Raw genomic sequence first — 17,118 nt, forward strand, 5'->3', positions numbered from 1 at the left:
CTTGCTTTGAAAAGTGTCTTTTCTGATTGACCTTTGCCAATCAAAAGCTGACAATTATATAAAAATGGTGGCCCCCCAGCACAGTGTGTTTATGAGAAGACTGTCATAAGGCCCTCAGGGGCTTCCTGCTCCACACAAGATGAGAATGGCAGGATGGGGTGCCTTTATAATGCTCCCTGAAAGGTTATCTTGTCATGATGGATTTAAATATTGACTTAGAATTAATGTCACAAGAAGAATCAACCACTCTGTCTATGTTGTCCCCAGGGATCAGGCAAACCTTTCTTCCAGTTAGAACTCTGATAAATTTGGATTCTGTCTCCTTCAGTGTCTCATCGTAGACCAACATTTGGAGTTTGCATTAGGGGTATTTCAGGATGTCATGTCCTTCCTTGAAATGCAGTACCTTTTAGGTCAGGAATGCAATCCAAGCTACAAAAGCATGGAATTAAGGGTACCTCTGTGGACAGGTTTGCACTAGGTTTTGCCTCTGTAACAAACAACCCCAAGTTCTCTGCAGCTTACAGCAGCAAGGCCCTTTCCTACCTGTTTGCAAATCAACTGTGGCCCTGGGTATCTCATCCTAAGACAGCCCATCTTGAGACCTACCTGAGAGCAATGGCAGACTCCAGTGAGGAGACCAGTGTCTCTGCCCAGTACAGGTTGAGTCATGGCCACTCACTCACACGCCTTTGGCCAGGGCAAGCCTCGTGGCGACCCCTGACACAGGAAGTAGAAACACACACCCCTGTAGGAGCAGGCCCAGAGAAGGCTCAAGCAGAGGGGTAGCAAAAACCTGGAGCAACATACGGCCACCCACAATAGCCCTAGACTGCCGCAGCTACCTCTGTAAGGCTCTGCGTTCACGTCCTAAGGCACAGGTCATTGAGCTGGAGCTTACAAATGTGCAGACATCTCTGGTCACCCTTCCCCTCCCATCCTATGATTCTCATGGAGAAGAATGAGCAATTCCACAGTTTCCAGAAAGCTGACATTCTTTCCAACAGTCCTCAGTGGCCTGTGGGAAAAAGTGAGTTTGCAGAAGGTAAATGAAAGTTCCCCAGAAGATAAAAACCAAAGGATTGCCCACTGGAATCTGCTGAGTTGCCTCCGGGTATCTTGTTCTTTTTAAAGACCACCTGGGCAAAGCCATTTGTACACTCATCTCTTCATCATTGATGAAGTCAAAGCCATGGATTCAGAAGTGTCACACCAGCCTCTGAAGAGACCAGTGGACAGCTTTAGAGAGCAGGGAAGGAACTGGCACATGGCCAAAGTCAAAGGTCCCTATGCATGTGTCTCTGTGGCCAGTCACAGGAGCCCAAGGAGAAGAGTTAAGCCTCACTGGTTTTATTTTCAATTACTTTGAAAACTTCTGAGCTCAGTGAACCCCATGTAGATTCTTGTCAAGCATTTTATTCTACTTAATATTTAAACCTGTGTATACTTAAAGTGAAATTTAATGCAAGTATTTTGGGTTTGTAAACAGAGAGAGAGATCATCAAAAAAATTGATGTGTCAGAAATACTTGACACATAGAGAAAACCTTTTAAGCAAATGAGAAGCCATGTTTTGTCAGAGCGTAAAAGTCAGATCTTCCACATGCTGTTTAGTCTAGAAGAACAAAGTTACAATTCGATTCCAATGTCATTCCTCCAAGCCACACCCCCTCCTTTGCAAGAGGTCTCTGCAGACCTGGGTGAGAAACTCCAGTTTGAGGAGCCAGTGCCCCTATATTGTTTCCATAGGTGAAAAAATATACATATGTATAATACATAACTTACATCTATTATACATTTATACATATGCATTATATATATACACTATATATAGTGTGTATGTATGTGTGTGTATATGTATGTATGTATATACATATACATACACACACACATATACACACACACACACACAATTCTGCTGCTTGTGTCCACCAGGGAACACAGAATGAAGGTTTCCCAGGGGAGGCAGAAATTGAAAACTTCCAAAATTTGAATGGGGCTCTAAGTTTTCAGAAGGTCTCAATGTTGTGCTCATGAGGAAGGGGAAAATCATTTTTAAACTGATTTTTTTTCCTAAAAACTCATCCATTTGACATGTGTCAGATCTAATTCTTGAGACTTAGAAAAAAACAGTATTGTATAAACAGGGGATGGCTACCAGAAGGGATGGGTTGAAGTCTGTTGTGGAAATTAGAGATCTCTCTGCAATTAATTTTAGCTAGAATTATTTGTGTTATAATATATATTTAACATAAAATAAAAGTGTCATCATAGTTATATTTTCCCTAGCATAATATTTGCATAATGTTTACATATGAATATAAATAACATGTTACAGTTTTGATCAGATTCTCCATACATCCCGGCTTTAAAAAATTCATACCTAGCCTTGGGCCACTGGAGAGATGGTCTTCATCTGTGAGGAGAACAGAGCTGGGTGTTCCTGAAGACAATCTGCGGGTGTTCCTGGGGTCTGCAAGCAGTAGTGCTATTTCAGGATGCTGAGGCTCAGGGAGGGACGAGGGTTTTCCCACATGATGTGGGCATAGCCCCACATCAGTGTGGTGGCTCCCAGAGTGTGTGTAGGAGCAGCAGCCACCTCACTGGGAACTTGCTAGACATCCGGGTCCTTGGGCTCCACCTCGACCTGCTAAATGAGGACCTCAGCCCTCGGTCATTCTAGTGCAGGGGCACCTTGAGGGTTCTGTCAGGGAGGTGTAGGACTGCCATGTGCCCAAGGCTGGGACCTGGATGAGTCACTTCCCCTCTCTGGGCCTGGGTGTCCTGGTCAGGGAGACGATGGTGCTCACCTGGCAGGGCTGCTGTGAGGGTTAGCACAGCTAAGGAAAGTGTCCGCTGGAAGGTGGCAGCCTCTGGTCTATTTGTGGTGATGATTCTTGCTATTGATTTGGCCCTCATTACTATTACCACTCATCTAAGTCTCTCTTAGTTATTTTGATTACTGCTGTTTTGTTTATTAGCATCCTTCCCACTTGTTCTGATGCTCTTCCTGCTAGCTATTGGCCTCTGTATTTCCTCTATCTGGTTAGTAGCTCCAGGGCCTCTCGTGAGTGTTCTTTCTGACAGAATACTGTCTTCCAGCTTGCCGTGATTGGTTTCTATGACCCTCCACTCTGACAAGAGCCTCTCTTTTTGATAGAATTTCCCTGAAAATACGATGGGGACTCCTGTTCTGTCTCCCCATCTCCTTTTTCTGCCCCAACTGGAAAGTGTAGCTCTTCCAACATTCTTTGTACGACTAAGATTTTTTTTTCAATTTGCCTACTGTTCAGTTCCATTTTAAAAATATGTTTCTTTTTTCCCCTTAATCTCCAGAAAACAAATGCTGTGCAAAATCAGGGCTAAATGATATCACACCAAGTGTCTTTTATTGCCTTGAAGTAAGAAAGGACACTATTGTCCCCTCCATTCAGAAGTTCCAGGGACTTCACTTCAATAATGATATTGCCAATCTGGGAACTGAAATCCCAGCCCACAGATCAAAACAACCTAACAAATGCCAGAGAAAGGAATATTATGTCTAGAAACTCAAGAAAACTGCTTGTGGTTTGTACTAGAATATTGTTGATCTGGAGGATTAAGAGAGGGGGGAATTAGAAGAGAATATTCTTTGGTCATTTTTCCCATCATGAAGTTTTGGAAAACTGTTATTGTCTCTCAACATCTTAGAAGTTAAACAGGTGGAACCCAGAATCACTGAGGGAGATAAGTCCAAGGCAATAAGATGACAGCATGTGAAATAAGGTGTGTCCACAAAGAAGTAAATGTCCTGATAAAAGGACAAATACTATTAATTTTAAGAGTATGCATCAATACCGATGACAAGTACTGATACCAGTCATGGACGCAGAGGAAACTCTGGGTGGGAACAGAGTTTGCCCAGCATGCTGTGACCACACTGGTATCAGCCTGGAGGAAGCCACACTGGCTGGTGACTGGGGACAGTTTGACTATAAAACGGTAATTACTGGAAGTAAATGGTAGATCAGAAATAAGCATGAGCTGTGTGCGTGTGTGTGTGTGAGACAGGTGAAAGTTGTGGGCGTAGACAGACAGATGACAAGCAACAGATGACAGGTAGGAAGGTGCCTGAGACACAGGTGGAAAACGGTGGTTTGAGAGACTACAGACGATGGTGGGACGTGATGGACACGAATATCCAAAGTCCAGGTATGCAGACACGAGTCGGTGTGACTATACTTTGTGAACAACCAGAGATATGAAAAACTGTGCTCTATGTGTGTAATGAGAATTGTAATGCATTCCAGGGTCACATATAAATAAGAAAATTAATAAAAGTTAAAAAAGAAAGATTAAAGATGAAGGATAAAAAGATAAAAGATAAAAAGATGATAGCTAGACGGATGACAGATGGACAGATAACAGATAGATTGATGATTGGTATGTAATCAAAATAGATATAGGTAAGTAGATGCATGACAGATAGATAGATAGATAGATAGAGGAATAAGTAGGCTGCAAAAGAGCCTCTTGGATTTACAGCAGGTTATCTGAAGAGTGGGGAGGATTTTGTACTAACGAGAAGGCTGGCTCAGCTCCAAAGCCTCTGGACCTCCTTCCTCCCCCTGCACCCAGCTGCCAGGCCGCGATCTCCTCCTCCGTGCGGTGTGTGTCGGAGGGGACGGCTGTGACAGTGCTCTCCACTGGACGCTCTATGACTCAACGGTCGCGATGCGTTTCCACAGGCGGTAGACTATTCTGGACTCTTCCTTCCAGGCTCACTGTTGACTTCCTCTGCACTTCCCCTTCCTGCCTCCCTGAGCGCAGGTCAGCGCCGGGGGCCTCCATGGGTGGGTTAACCCTGTCCGTCCAGCGTGTTTGGCAGCGAGCTGTCTCCAGGCACTGGGGATTCTGCAGGAGGGCTGTGGGGGTGGCTTCGGTTTCATTCTTCAAACTTTCCTTGAGCCTTTACCCTAGTCTGGGCACCGTGCCAGATGACCAGGGAGAGCGGAAGGTAAATGCCAGGGCTGTGGCCCTCGGGAACCGTCGGGGGCCAGCTTGGCTGGGTGCTCTGAGCAACCACCTGTGAACACCACGTGTCACTCTTTCTTTCAGGCAGGAGCAGAGTCCCATGGTAGCCAGGTGGGTGAAGGGGACCGAGGACGTGTCACCTGCCCTGAAGAAGACTCCCTGTGACCTGCCAAGTGAGTGACCAGCTAGCAAACGGTCTGAGGGCAGAGGGCACTCAGGGGAGGGAGAGGGACAGTGGTGGTGGCAGGTCCCCCAACCGATGTCCACCAGCTGCTCTGTCTTCCACAGAGAGATTGGGGACCCCGTCCCCGCACAGGCCATAGGTCTTATTCTGTGATTTATGTCCATCAACCCCCAGAGGAGGCACTGGGGAGGTCACCCACCCCAGTCCAGGTGTGTGGGCCCACAGCCCCAGGGCTCCCAGCAGAGGAACAGGAAGCCGTCCCGAGCCTGGCCCGCTGCCCCTGTGGAGGAGAGGTTGGGGCAGAGCCCCAGGGCCCTACCTTCCTAGAAACAAGGCCAGGTTTCCCAGAAGCTGGCTGCAGGCTGAGCTGGGAGGTCACTTGTGGCCACAGGACACGGGTGTACACTCACACTTGAGAACTTAAGCCTCTGTTTTTACTTCACTGGGTTGAGGCAGCCACTTTACAGCCGTTTCCTTCTTTCTCGGTTGAAGTGCATGCAGTTACTTGGTGTGAGCTGTGCTGGCCTTTGGCAGAGCTCATGTTGGAAGCTGGCCTCTGCATCTGGGCGCCTGGGCACGGTGCACCCTCTGCAAAGCTCCGCTGGCCTCGCTTCCCCTCCTTACACCAGCAAGTGGGTCCCGGCACAGGAGAGGGAAGGCTGTGCTCACCACCCACCTCCTGGGCTTCCCTGCGACCTGGATCCCAAGACGGGTGTGACAGGCGTCAACCCGTAAAAGGGATTCTGCATAACGGACAGCCCCTCTCTCCAGTGGCACTGACAAGGGGCTTTCCAAGAAAAGAAAGTCGCTTCAAGGGGACATTTAGTAAATGATGTACCCTTAATAAAGGAGCAGGAAATCGAAATGCCCAGCTGGCCCACTGCATCCTGAGCAGGGGTGGGCTCAGGTGGACACCCTTTCCATTTCCTTGAAGGGTTTTTCCTGGAGGATTACTTCTAAAACTTTTATTGGGACCATGCCCCTCTAACAGAAAAGGTCGCTGCATGAATCATGAACCACTCTATATCAGTTCCTTTTTAAAGAGAAAATTTGTTTCTAATTCTTAAAATACTGGTGAGGTGGAAAAAAACCCTGGCGACCAGGTGAAGTTATCCCTGTAGTCACATGTTAACCTTTTCAAGGAATGTCCAGGCAATTCGTCTCGGTCACCGGGGAGGTACTAAAGGAGTCTGTGCCCAGCCAGCTTGCTCCCAGCTGTTAGCACAGAGCAGGCGTCCCTGGGGCCAGCTGTGAGAGCCAGTGCAGCTTCCAGGCAGGTGTTTCTGATCCCATGTTAGATGCCCACACTTACCTACTTTTTCAAGTGCTCTTTAAAATAAATCTCTCTTTTTGGTTCTACTGCAGAATTTGCTGTGACTATATTTTTGATTGTTTGAATTTTTTCCAGTGTCCTCAAGAACTAAAAGAGGTCATAGATTCCAACTTTTCATTGAGTCAGGGAGGAAAATTGTAACAAAAAATATGGGGCGTATGGTAGGTGAGAAATCTGTTTTGCTTAGCGTGATATTCTCCAGCTCCATCCATTCCTTGACAAATGCCAGTGAATGATTTTATTCTTCTTTAAGGTTGAGTAATATTCCATCGTGTACATATACCAGATTTTCTTTATCCATTCATCTCGGTTGGCTCCATAGTTTGGCTATTGTAAACTGGGCTGCTATAAACATTGATGTGGCTATGTCACTGTAGTATGCTGATTTTAAGTTCTTTGGGGTATAAACCAAGGAGTGGGATAGCTGGGTCAAATGGTGGTTCCATTCCAAGTTTTCTGAGGAATCTCCATACCACTTTCTATAATGGTTGCACAGCAGTGTATGAGTGTGCTTTTTCCCCTATATCATTGCCAACATTTCTTGTTGCTTGTCTTCATAATTTCCATTCTGACTAGGGTGAGATAAATCTTAAGTCAGTCCACCCCCTAAAAAACACAAAGGCCAAATCTTTTCTCTGATATGCAGATTCTATCTCACAATAAGGTTGGAGTGGTGGGGCTAGGGAAGAATAGAGGTACTTTGGATTAGGCAGAGAGGAGTGAAGGGAGGGGAGGAGGTATGGGTGTAGGAAGGAGAGTAGAAGGAATCAGACATTACACCCTATGTACATGTATGATTACATGACCAGTGTGATTCTACATCATGTACAACCAGAAGAATGAGAAATTATACTCTGTTTATGTATGATGTGTCAAAATGCATTCTAATGTCATGCATAACTAATTAGAACAAGAACAAAAAGTTTTTAAAAATTTTATTGATATTGTTTGAGTTGTAAAAACTTGTACCAATATTCTCCATTACTCTATCAAAAACTCTCTATGTGGCAGCTTTTAGCTGCTTGAAAAATATCTGATTTTCTAGAATAGAAATCATGATAGCTGATGGTAATGTTCATAGTGTTCCCTGAGATGTGTGCAGAACAGTGTGTGATCGCAGCTCTCCATCTCATTTAATCCTCACAGACACCCTGAAGAGCGGGATTGATTCCCATTTTAAATATTAAAGAGCTGAGGTCCAGAGAGTTTAAATATCTGTGGTCACACAGCTAATAAATTGCAGAATCCACGTTTTACCCACCTTTGCTGTTCTCGGAGCCTAGGTTCCTGCTCTGCCCTCCTGGCAACCTCCAGTCCACACCCACTGGTCTCCCTTCACAAGTCTCCCCTTCCATAGGTCCGAAATTCAGTCCACAGGTCTGCATCCACAGATTCAACTAACCACAGACAGAACATGTTGGTTAAAAAAAAAAAAATTCAGGACTGTGTTGAACATGTACAGACTTTCTTCTTGACCTTACTCTCTAAACAGAACGTCACCACTATTTGCATAGCATTCATGTTGTATTCAGTGTTATAAGTAATCTAGAGATGATTTGAACTCTTCGGGAGAGTAGGCATAAGTTATATAAAACACTGGGCCATTTTATATTAGGGACTTGAGCACCCTTGGGACCTGGCATCCACGGGGCATCCTGGGACCTATCCTGGGGTGCCCAGTGATGACTGCCCCTTCACAGTTATTTCATGTGATTACTTTATGTCTAGTCTCTGGAAGTTCCATGACACATCCCTGTGACATCTTCCTTTGTCATTTCCATAGGTGGTCTCAAGAGCTTGATGATGGACGCCATTCACATCAGCATGTCCGGTGCCCCCCTGGTGAAGCACACTGCCGGGGCTGGACTCAAGGCCAGCAGACCCCGGGTCATGTCCAAGAGCGGACACAGCAACGTGAGGATCGACAAGGTGGACGGCATCTACCTGCTGTACCTGCAGGACCTGTGGACCACTGTCATCGACATGAAGTGGAGGTACAAGCTCACCCTGTTTGCTGCCACTTTTGTGATGACCTGGTTCCTTTTCGGAGTGATCTACTACGCCATCGCGTTCATTCACGGGGACTTAGAATCCAGGGAGCCCATCTCCAACCACACCCCCTGCATCATGAAGGTGGACTCCCTCACGGGGGCCTTTCTCTTTTCCCTGGAGTCCCAGACCACCATCGGCTACGGGGTCCGCTCCATCACAGAGGAATGCCCGCATGCCATTTTCCTGTTGGTGGCTCAACTGGTCATCACGACCTTGATTGAGATCTTCATCACGGGCACCTTCCTGGCCAAAATCGCGAGACCCAAAAAGCGGGCCGAGACCATCAAGTTCAGCCACTGCGCGGTCATCACCAAGCAGAACGGGAAGCTGTGCTTGGTGATCCAGGTGGCCAACATGAGGAAGAGCCTGCTCATCCAGTGCCAACTCTCTGGCAAGCTCCTCCAGACCCACGTCACCAAGGAGGGGGAGCGGATCCTCCTCAACCAAGCCACCGTCAAATTCCACGTGGACTCCTCCTCCGAGAGCCCCTTCCTCATTTTGCCCATGACATTCTACCACGTGCTGGATGAGACCAGCCCCCTGAGGGACCTGACTCCCCAAAACCTAAAGGAGAAGGAATTCGAGCTGGTGGTGCTCCTCAACGCCACCGTGGAATCCACCAGCGCCGTCTGCCAGAGCAGAACGTCTTACATCCCGGAGGAGATCCACTGGGGTTTCGAGTTTGTGCCTGTGGTTTCTCTCTCCAAAAATGGAAAGTACGTGGCCGACTTCAGTCAGTTCGAGCAGATCCGGAAGAGCCCAGACTGCACCTTCTACTGTGCGGACGCCGAGAAGCAGAAGCTCGAGGAGAAGTACAGGCAGGAGGATCAGAGGGACCGCGAGCTCAGGAGCCTTTTGTTACAGCAGAGCAACGTCTGACCCGGGGTGGCGCCTGGGCTCCCCTCCAGAGCCTTCCCCACATCCGGGCTCCCTTCAAACACACGTTTGCTGTGAAAAGGAAAACGTGTGACACACGCCACACACAGTGTGGACATGCTCAGGCCGCAGCTCCCTTTCATCTGGAGGCTAAACAAGCGCTTCCCCCTGGACAGGGTTCTTTTGAAGTGCTTCCTTGGAAGTGACCTCTAAGAATTCAAGTTTTCTGAGATGGGGATGCACTTCAAAGAACGGGGTGTAGCGCAATAGCAATGACGTCCTGCTAAGTGACAGACATTGAGCAATGCCGATATTGAAAGGCAGTGCTTTTCTCTACAGGAATGTCAGCTAGAATATGAGGTATTTATTTAATCCAAGTATCAAAGGCATTACTGTTGAGGGTTAAAATGTGGGTCAGTATTCACTTGTATTATTGCTCTAAAATATCTTCTTTTTGTCCAAGCAGAGAAAATGTTATATATAATGATGGCTATCTGGTAATGCTTCAAGAGGGACTATACTCACAAAATACAGCCATTCCATATTTACCATCTTCAGCAGACTGAATTGATCAAAGCAGGAATTAACAATTGCAAAAACATTCCATGTCCCTATGTTGTTATTCCCACTAAATATTTTGATGGGATGTCTAAGCCCCTTTCTATTAAAAACAAAATGTGGTTGAACTGCTGACAGCATCATCTAGGGACTTATGAACAGCACCAACCAACAGGTCATCGGGTACCAGCTGACCTTGCGGGACTAGTGTCTGTATCTTAACAGTTCCCCCTGGTGATGTGTGCTCAGATGAAAGTTGGAGGTCTCTGCCGTGGCCAGGGTTTCCAAAGTCCCTCTCTGAATATCTGTGGAGAACTAACTCTGTGGGTCCCGTGCCTGGCCTCCAGACCCGTCCTCTCGTTAGCTCTTACAGCTGACCAACGTCTCTTTCAGGCGCTTCACCTCTTGCCTATTAAAATACCTTGCCCACAAAGGAACTGCGGAGAATTATCCACTGATGTCCACAGAGAGCTCTTGAGACTCGTGGCGTCTCCTCAAGCTCAGAACACAGCTGGATGATCATGGTCACCACAAAGAAAATATAAGTCTTATGGCAATATACAACGTTCGCTCAGAGGTGGTAGTTTATGCGCTTGGGTGGGCTGTGAGAGAGAAGGAGATGAGGGCAAGCAATTCATAAGCAAGAGGACCTCTTGAGCCGGATGCGGTGGTGCACGCCTATGATCCAAGCAGCTTGCGAGACTGAGGCAGGAGGATCGAAACTCAAAGCCAGCCTCAACAACTTAGTGAGGCCCTAAGCAACTCAGTGAGACCCTGTCTCTAAATAAAATACAAAGAATGGCTGGGGATGTGGCTCAGTGGTTAAGTGCTCCTTAGTTCAATCCCTGGTACCCCCCCCCAAAAAAAAAAAAAAAAAAAACTCTCCTTGCAGGAACAAAATTTGTTAATCTCATAACATGTAAAAAAAAAAAAAAAAAAAACCCTCAGTGTTTAAATACATCTCATACAGCTCAGTGTTACAGAGGTAACATTTTGCCTCCGGCAAAATTTAGGAGCCCAGTGCCCTGCATTTCTTTGGGGAAGAGAGTAAATGGTCCAGGATTGATTAAATGTGCAAAAGATGAATGCTCATTTTATTCAAACCAAGACAGATTTGCATATTCATTCAAGCAGAACACAACTAAGAATTGGAGAACAGTGCACACACCCACGTGAGCCCCCAGGCACGTGCACACACGCGCACACACGTAAGCCTAGCTGGCTCTTCAGGCAGGCTCATGGAGTCACGCACGAAAGACATTTGCCATTGAGACCCAGTTCTCCACCATCATGCTCACGTGTGCTTCATCCTGTGAGAGTATAAACATTGGGACTCACAGAACCTGGCGACAGCAAGCTAGCCTCGAATGGTCCGGGAAGTGGTGACTTGCACTGCACCACATCTCCTCATGGCTTCATGTTACCACACTTGCAAGTGTCTTTGCTGAAACACAAACGTGTAAATAATGTCTCCAGCCTGGGACTGAACTAACCTATTGCAAATGTGAGAGTAGCACAGGCAAAGTTTGTAAAGATTTGAAGAAAAATCTCAACCCAAATGAGAGGAGGATTTTGTCTTTAATTATTCAGGAGGTTTTTTTTTTCCTTCTTTCTTTTTCTGTTGATAATTTCATGGCAGTGTGCTTTAGACCTCCATTCTTTTAAAAAATAGTACATGTTACTGTAGTTAGACATTAGCCCTTCTAGATATCGTATTCATTTATCTTTATTGTATATGGTGGTATAATCAACAGGGAAATAATGCCAAAGGCACGTTTACAGATTTTTTTTGGTTGCACTATTAAATTCTTTTTGAAGTATTTACATCAATACTATTCTGAATGTGATCAAAATTAGGATGCTAGCTTATCTATATTGTATGTGGTACATATACATAAGCATAGGATTCAGAGAACTTTTGTGTGTTCACTTAGCATATCCTATTAGCCAGATTTGGAAGACTTGATAACCTGATCTTTTGCACTACATACAAAACTACATGTGGTATCTTAAAAGCCAACACACGTGTAAGTCAACAAATCACAATATGATGCTCAATAAGTAGTTCTAAAGTTGTGTCTGGATTGAAACCTGTTGTTTTCCTGACACACCTGAGTGTTATTACTTCATACTGTAAATATGCTAACAAGGAGTTCAGGTAGCCGTTTGTTTGATAATACCCTGGACAGTCCACAGATTGAAACAGATTCCGGCTAAATATCCAACTAAGGAGTCACATCTGCTGGGTTAGATTTGACCCGACCAACCTCTTGCATTGTGAAACATGTCCAACGCATTAGGCCTTGTTGGTGAGCCCATTTGAAAACGTTGTGCTCCATCTGGGAACCTGCAAAGTCAACAGCAGTAGTATCCACGAGACCCAAGTCTTCTTCCAGGAACAAAACAGACCCTACTAACATGGCACCTTAGCCAGCGGCCCCAGAGAGCACAGCCAGAGTCAGCTTACAGATCTCCCCGTGAGCCACTGCCGGGCTTGGGGAGGCACACTGGGTCCCTGTTTCACTCATGGGGAAATGATAACACGAGTTACAGTTTCCAGAAACTTTAGATAACTAGCTAATGTGGAAACATAACCATTAATTAGTGGAACAAATATCTAGATAAATTTAAAGACTTATCTTGTTTGATTTTTATTTGAATTAAATTCCTAATTTCAACAGACTGTGATTTTAATATTGTTGAAATGTGAAATAACATACATTTTAAAGTGGCCCTTCTACTCTAAGATGATTCTCCCTTGCTTGGATCCTCAGTGCACCTGTCACGTCTGAAGATGAGAGAAAAAGGAAGGAAAGAAAGAGAAGGGAAAGGCTTTGGGGTGGTTGCTCAGTGCGGGATCATGCTGGGCTTGGTTCTGTGTGGTGTTACGGGGTTTGACCGTGACCCGTGAGGCCAGTCGTGGCTTTGGGTCTTGCTAGACTTTCCTTTGCCTGTTAAAGCGTTGAAATGACTGTTTTAAATGGAAGTTACTCTGTTGGAACTTGCCATGATGTGATTTTTTTAATGAATGTTGCCAGCATTTCGAGTCTTTGTTTCCTGGGACTGGGCAGTGTCCACTTGGAATCCAGCATGCCGTTTCCTGATCCTGGATAGGTCTAAGATGCACTTGGCTTTCCTCCTCCCAGAGAACTGGCACTTCAGGGTCGAGAGCTTAGCATTTCACTTCTCAGTGACTAATTTCACGCCTTTTACCTTTTGTGAACTTCAGTGTCTTCCATCAGAGGGACTCGCAGCCAGTCTGGACCTGGGAGTGCTTTTTTGCTCTCAGAATGAACACGACTTCTGAGCAGCCCTAGAGTCTCCAGAGTTGGAATCCACAATGCAACGATGTGATTAAAATGTAATGGGATTTGGAAAATAAAAGGGCTCCTTAATTTCTTGGGGCATTATCATTTGTTAATATCTCTATTTTTATTGTTGTTTATTCTTTAAGGGAATCTGAAACAGAATCTTTGTCTTCAAAGTAAGGACAGGAGTGAAAAAAAGTGTAAGAAACTAAGCGTCAATCACCTAGATTTTCTAACAGGGGAAACAACTGTGTGTGGGGGTGGGGAATCAGTTATTCCACCTCACATTCCAATAAACCACCACCACATTCTTCTGGCTTCCAGGAGAAGCAGTTCCCAGTCTCCCCAGCACCAATGGGTCATGTTCAACTCTTTTCCAAAGGTTTGCCCCTAGATTCTTAATGGAAAAGAAAATGTAGGGCAAAAATAAAGTTACAGTCATTGCAGGCCATCTTTGTGCTGTGGCTCTCAGGTCCCAGCCTATCGCCCTCCTACTGGACCTGTGCGTGTTGCCTTCCTTCATGTTCTCTATCCACTCTACCCAGTCAGATACTTTGATGGGTCAAGAAAAAAGTCCAAATGAGAAATTGTGGACATTTAGATACTCAAAAAATGATGGCAGGAATTTCCATTTTTCAATTGGTCTATGGGTGGCGGGTAAAAATAGAAGACCAAGAGAAAACTGTTGGTTAGATTTAATAGTTAATTCCTAATATGATTATAAAAATAAGCTGCGAGGTCAGGGGACATAACTGACACATGAGTGTAAAAGCCAAGGATGCTGTAAATGCAGGTAAAAGCCATCTCCTAAGGATGCTGTATATGCAGGTAAAAGCCATCTCTTACCAGGGAATGTAACACCAGAGTCAGGAATTCCAGGTGCACTGGACATGAAGGACATGTCCTACACTTAGTGATTTCTGTTCTCTGTCTTGTATGGACTTCCTTGAAACACCCTAAACGTTCAGTGGCCAACTTTTTAATTCTTGGCAAAGCGGCCTAGGCAATCCAAAAACACCCTCACATTTAACTGAAAGTCCTTGTATTTATTTGTCCAACCTGACAAACCTGTGGAGAGTGATCACACAATTCTGGTCATGGTCATTTCTAGGGCAGACACACATTCACGTCCTTTTTCTGGAAGGTCGTGGTTACTCCTAAAACTCCTGGCAGAGGAAGGGACGCTCTGGGAACACCCCCGCCCCCCAGCTGGCTCCATTAGCAGAAGTGAGCGGCAGCCCACCTGGGCGTCCTGCATGTGACTCCTGCATCTGCCTCCCCAGGGGGGCCTTCCCTGGGCCCCACCCTGGAGACAGGCACTCAGTTGCCCCCCCACACCCAGGAGCACAGACTCTCGGGCCCCACTTGAGGCACCAGGCCAAGGGTTTCAGATTCCTCATCAGCACTAGGAGGGCGAAATCATAGAAGACTCCACCGAGAAATCCATTCCCAAGTTTCCCTCGCTTCAAACCACCACACAATCAGCCCTCAACTACAATTTTATTTTGGTTTGAGGCTGAATCTTTTCTAGTACCTATGCCTTCCCACCCTCTTAGGATATCTAATTTCACTCCTCAAAAACACTGAAGTAGATAAAAAGTGAACCCACTTTTACATTTTAAGGGAATGGCCACAACAGATTATGGAGTACCCATTCCCCTGAGAAAAAAGTCAGAAGCTGTTGACTCTGAGCTAGGAAACGCGTGACCTCTTAGCTTATGATTCCAAGTATTGTTGTTATTCCAAATCAGAGAAAAGCAAAGCGCTTCGGAGAAGGGCAATAGGAGGAAATTCAAAGGAAAGTCGCTTTCCTTCTCGGTGGTTCCACTGCGTTCTTTCATCTTCAATGAAACCTGAGAGTGAGGATGTTTTACCAAACCCGATCCTTACAGGAAGCATGACTGTGTCAGGGACTTTCTACAAAAACAAACCTGCAGATCACAAAAGGAAGCCGTGTCTGTGCACTGATGGGCGTTTCGCAGCAGCCAGCAGAGGAAGGTGGGGGACAGCCACCTGGGATCAATGTTTGAGGAATTATTTCTGTAGGGTGTCATGGGACTGTAAGTTACCAAATGGAGCCTTTGGTAACCAGAATCTCCATTCCATGAACACCAACGCTAAGATCCTACTTAGTGAAGTTCACGGAAATGTGATGGGGGTGGGGATCCCTAGGACACACAGATTTTATTAGTAAACAACCCCACCACCTGTAGCTCTTGATGGCGCACTTACCAGAATCTTGCCCAAGCCTGGTCTCTTGCTGTAGAGAGCGCATCTTACCTCTGACCTCTGCCCACAGGAGGGTCCCTGCTTTGCTCTGGTTCTCAGCCACTGGAGGCTTGGATCAGCCTCAGCAGCACAGGGACTTGAGTTTCTCCAGGCTGAGCTGCTGCCTGGCGTGTGCTGGAATTCCAGCCCTCACCCTGCCCTTGAGACCACCAGCCCAACCACAGTGTGACTGCGCCCTTCAACTGTCCTGTGTCACTCGATGAATTCACACTCTGCTGTCACCTGGATCTCCCCCACTTAGTGATGGGGTCTCCGTAACCCGCGAAGCAATGGCATATACAATAAAGTCGATTCTGTGGTCCTGCATTTCTTTTCATTCCTGGCGATCAATCGTGGTAGTGCTAAGCTGATGGGAACGGATCTGAGTGTCCTCAGGTGGTGTGGGGATGAACTCACCTGAAATAACCTTTTCAAGGATGGAAATCACAGCAAGGTGAGGACAGCCAGGCCCTAAAAATGATTCAAGTGTTATTTCACCTCAGCAGCTGAAGGGAAGCGCCCACTTCCTTGCTAACCACAGAGCAGAGAGCAGCAGCCCTCCTCCCTGCCCTTCAGAAAGTGATCCCACATCGGGTCACTGTGACAACAGCCTTTCAGCACCAGATCCCTCACCAAAGTCCCTCGCATTTCATTACCCTTTTTCGACTTCCAGCTGCCAGCACTGGATGGATTAAGAGAGAAAATATTTAATGATATAAATCTTAAAGGCATAGAGCTGGGTGTGGCTGTAAATGACACACCTATTTAAAACCCACAAGGCAGAGATATGCATCTAAAACAGCCTGCATTCACCTAGTCATTTCCTGGGGAAACGTTGTGTTGTTGTATGTGTACGCACTCATACAACAAGGTGGTTGCCCCAGCTCCAAACACGCTTCAAGCATCCCTGTTGGAACTGTTTCCCTTGGAGCCTTGGCTCATTCATTGTGACATTCTCAGCAGTAACAAGGCTTTGCTCTCTGGGTGAGTATGGGACTGTTGGAAATAAACCAGCTAGTGCAGAGAGTAGAAAGTCAAATCTGAGGATACTACTTGGACAAAAAAAAAAAAAAAGATCCAAAACAATGTTTTCCAGAAAGTGCACAGTAACCCACTTGGAACAGAGTAGTGATGATAGACAGTGGGACACATTTATGAATTTTAATTGCATGGAATTTTTTAAACACATTTTTTCTGTCCTGTTAGCTCAGGCATTACTTGCCCTTTTGGGGTGACCTTGGCAGAGAACTCAGCTGTCTACATCCCAGATGTGAGATGGCATTGCCTTCAGCACAGCGTGTTGTGGGCAGGGACCCAGGAGTCTTAACCCTGAGTGCTCTCAGCATCCAGGCAGCTGTAATTTCCCTTCCCAGAAACCCAGGATTTCATGCACCTGCCTCTGAAGATCTCAGATGAACAAGTTCAGTGGTTTAATTTTTCATGCACAAGTCCACGTTCTTTTCAGAAACTCTTTCCTTCTACAACATATGCTTTTCTAAATCAGCCTGTTCCTGACTCGAATGTAAA

General features: G+C 46.0%; 1 protein-coding gene across 2 annotated transcripts in view; it reads left to right on the forward strand.

Annotated features, from left to right (window-relative positions):
- Kcnj15 (potassium inwardly rectifying channel subfamily J member 15) overlaps positions 1-13,436 on the forward strand; it is a 45,559-nt gene extending 32,123 nt beyond the window's left edge. For both annotated transcript variants that reach the window (XM_046439072.2, XM_046439071.2), the window contains exons 2-3: positions 5,097-5,185; positions 8,313-13,436. In XM_046439072.2, coding sequence (XP_046295028.1) covers positions 5,113-5,185; positions 8,313-9,460 — 1,221 coding nt within the window. In that variant the 5' untranslated portion in view covers positions 5,097-5,112 and the 3' untranslated portion in view covers positions 9,461-13,436. The remainder of the gene's footprint in view (positions 1-5,096; positions 5,186-8,312) is intronic.
- The last annotated feature ends 3,682 nt before the right edge of the window (positions 13,437-17,118 follow it).

Source organism: Marmota monax, unplaced genomic scaffold (genome assembly GCF_021218885.2).
Source record: "Marmota monax isolate L192 unplaced genomic scaffold, Marmota_monax_Labrador192_F-V1.1 WCK01_AAM20220418_F8-fsc00125, whole genome shotgun sequence".
NCBI classification, from domain to species: Eukaryota; Metazoa; Chordata; class Mammalia; order Rodentia; family Sciuridae; genus Marmota; species Marmota monax.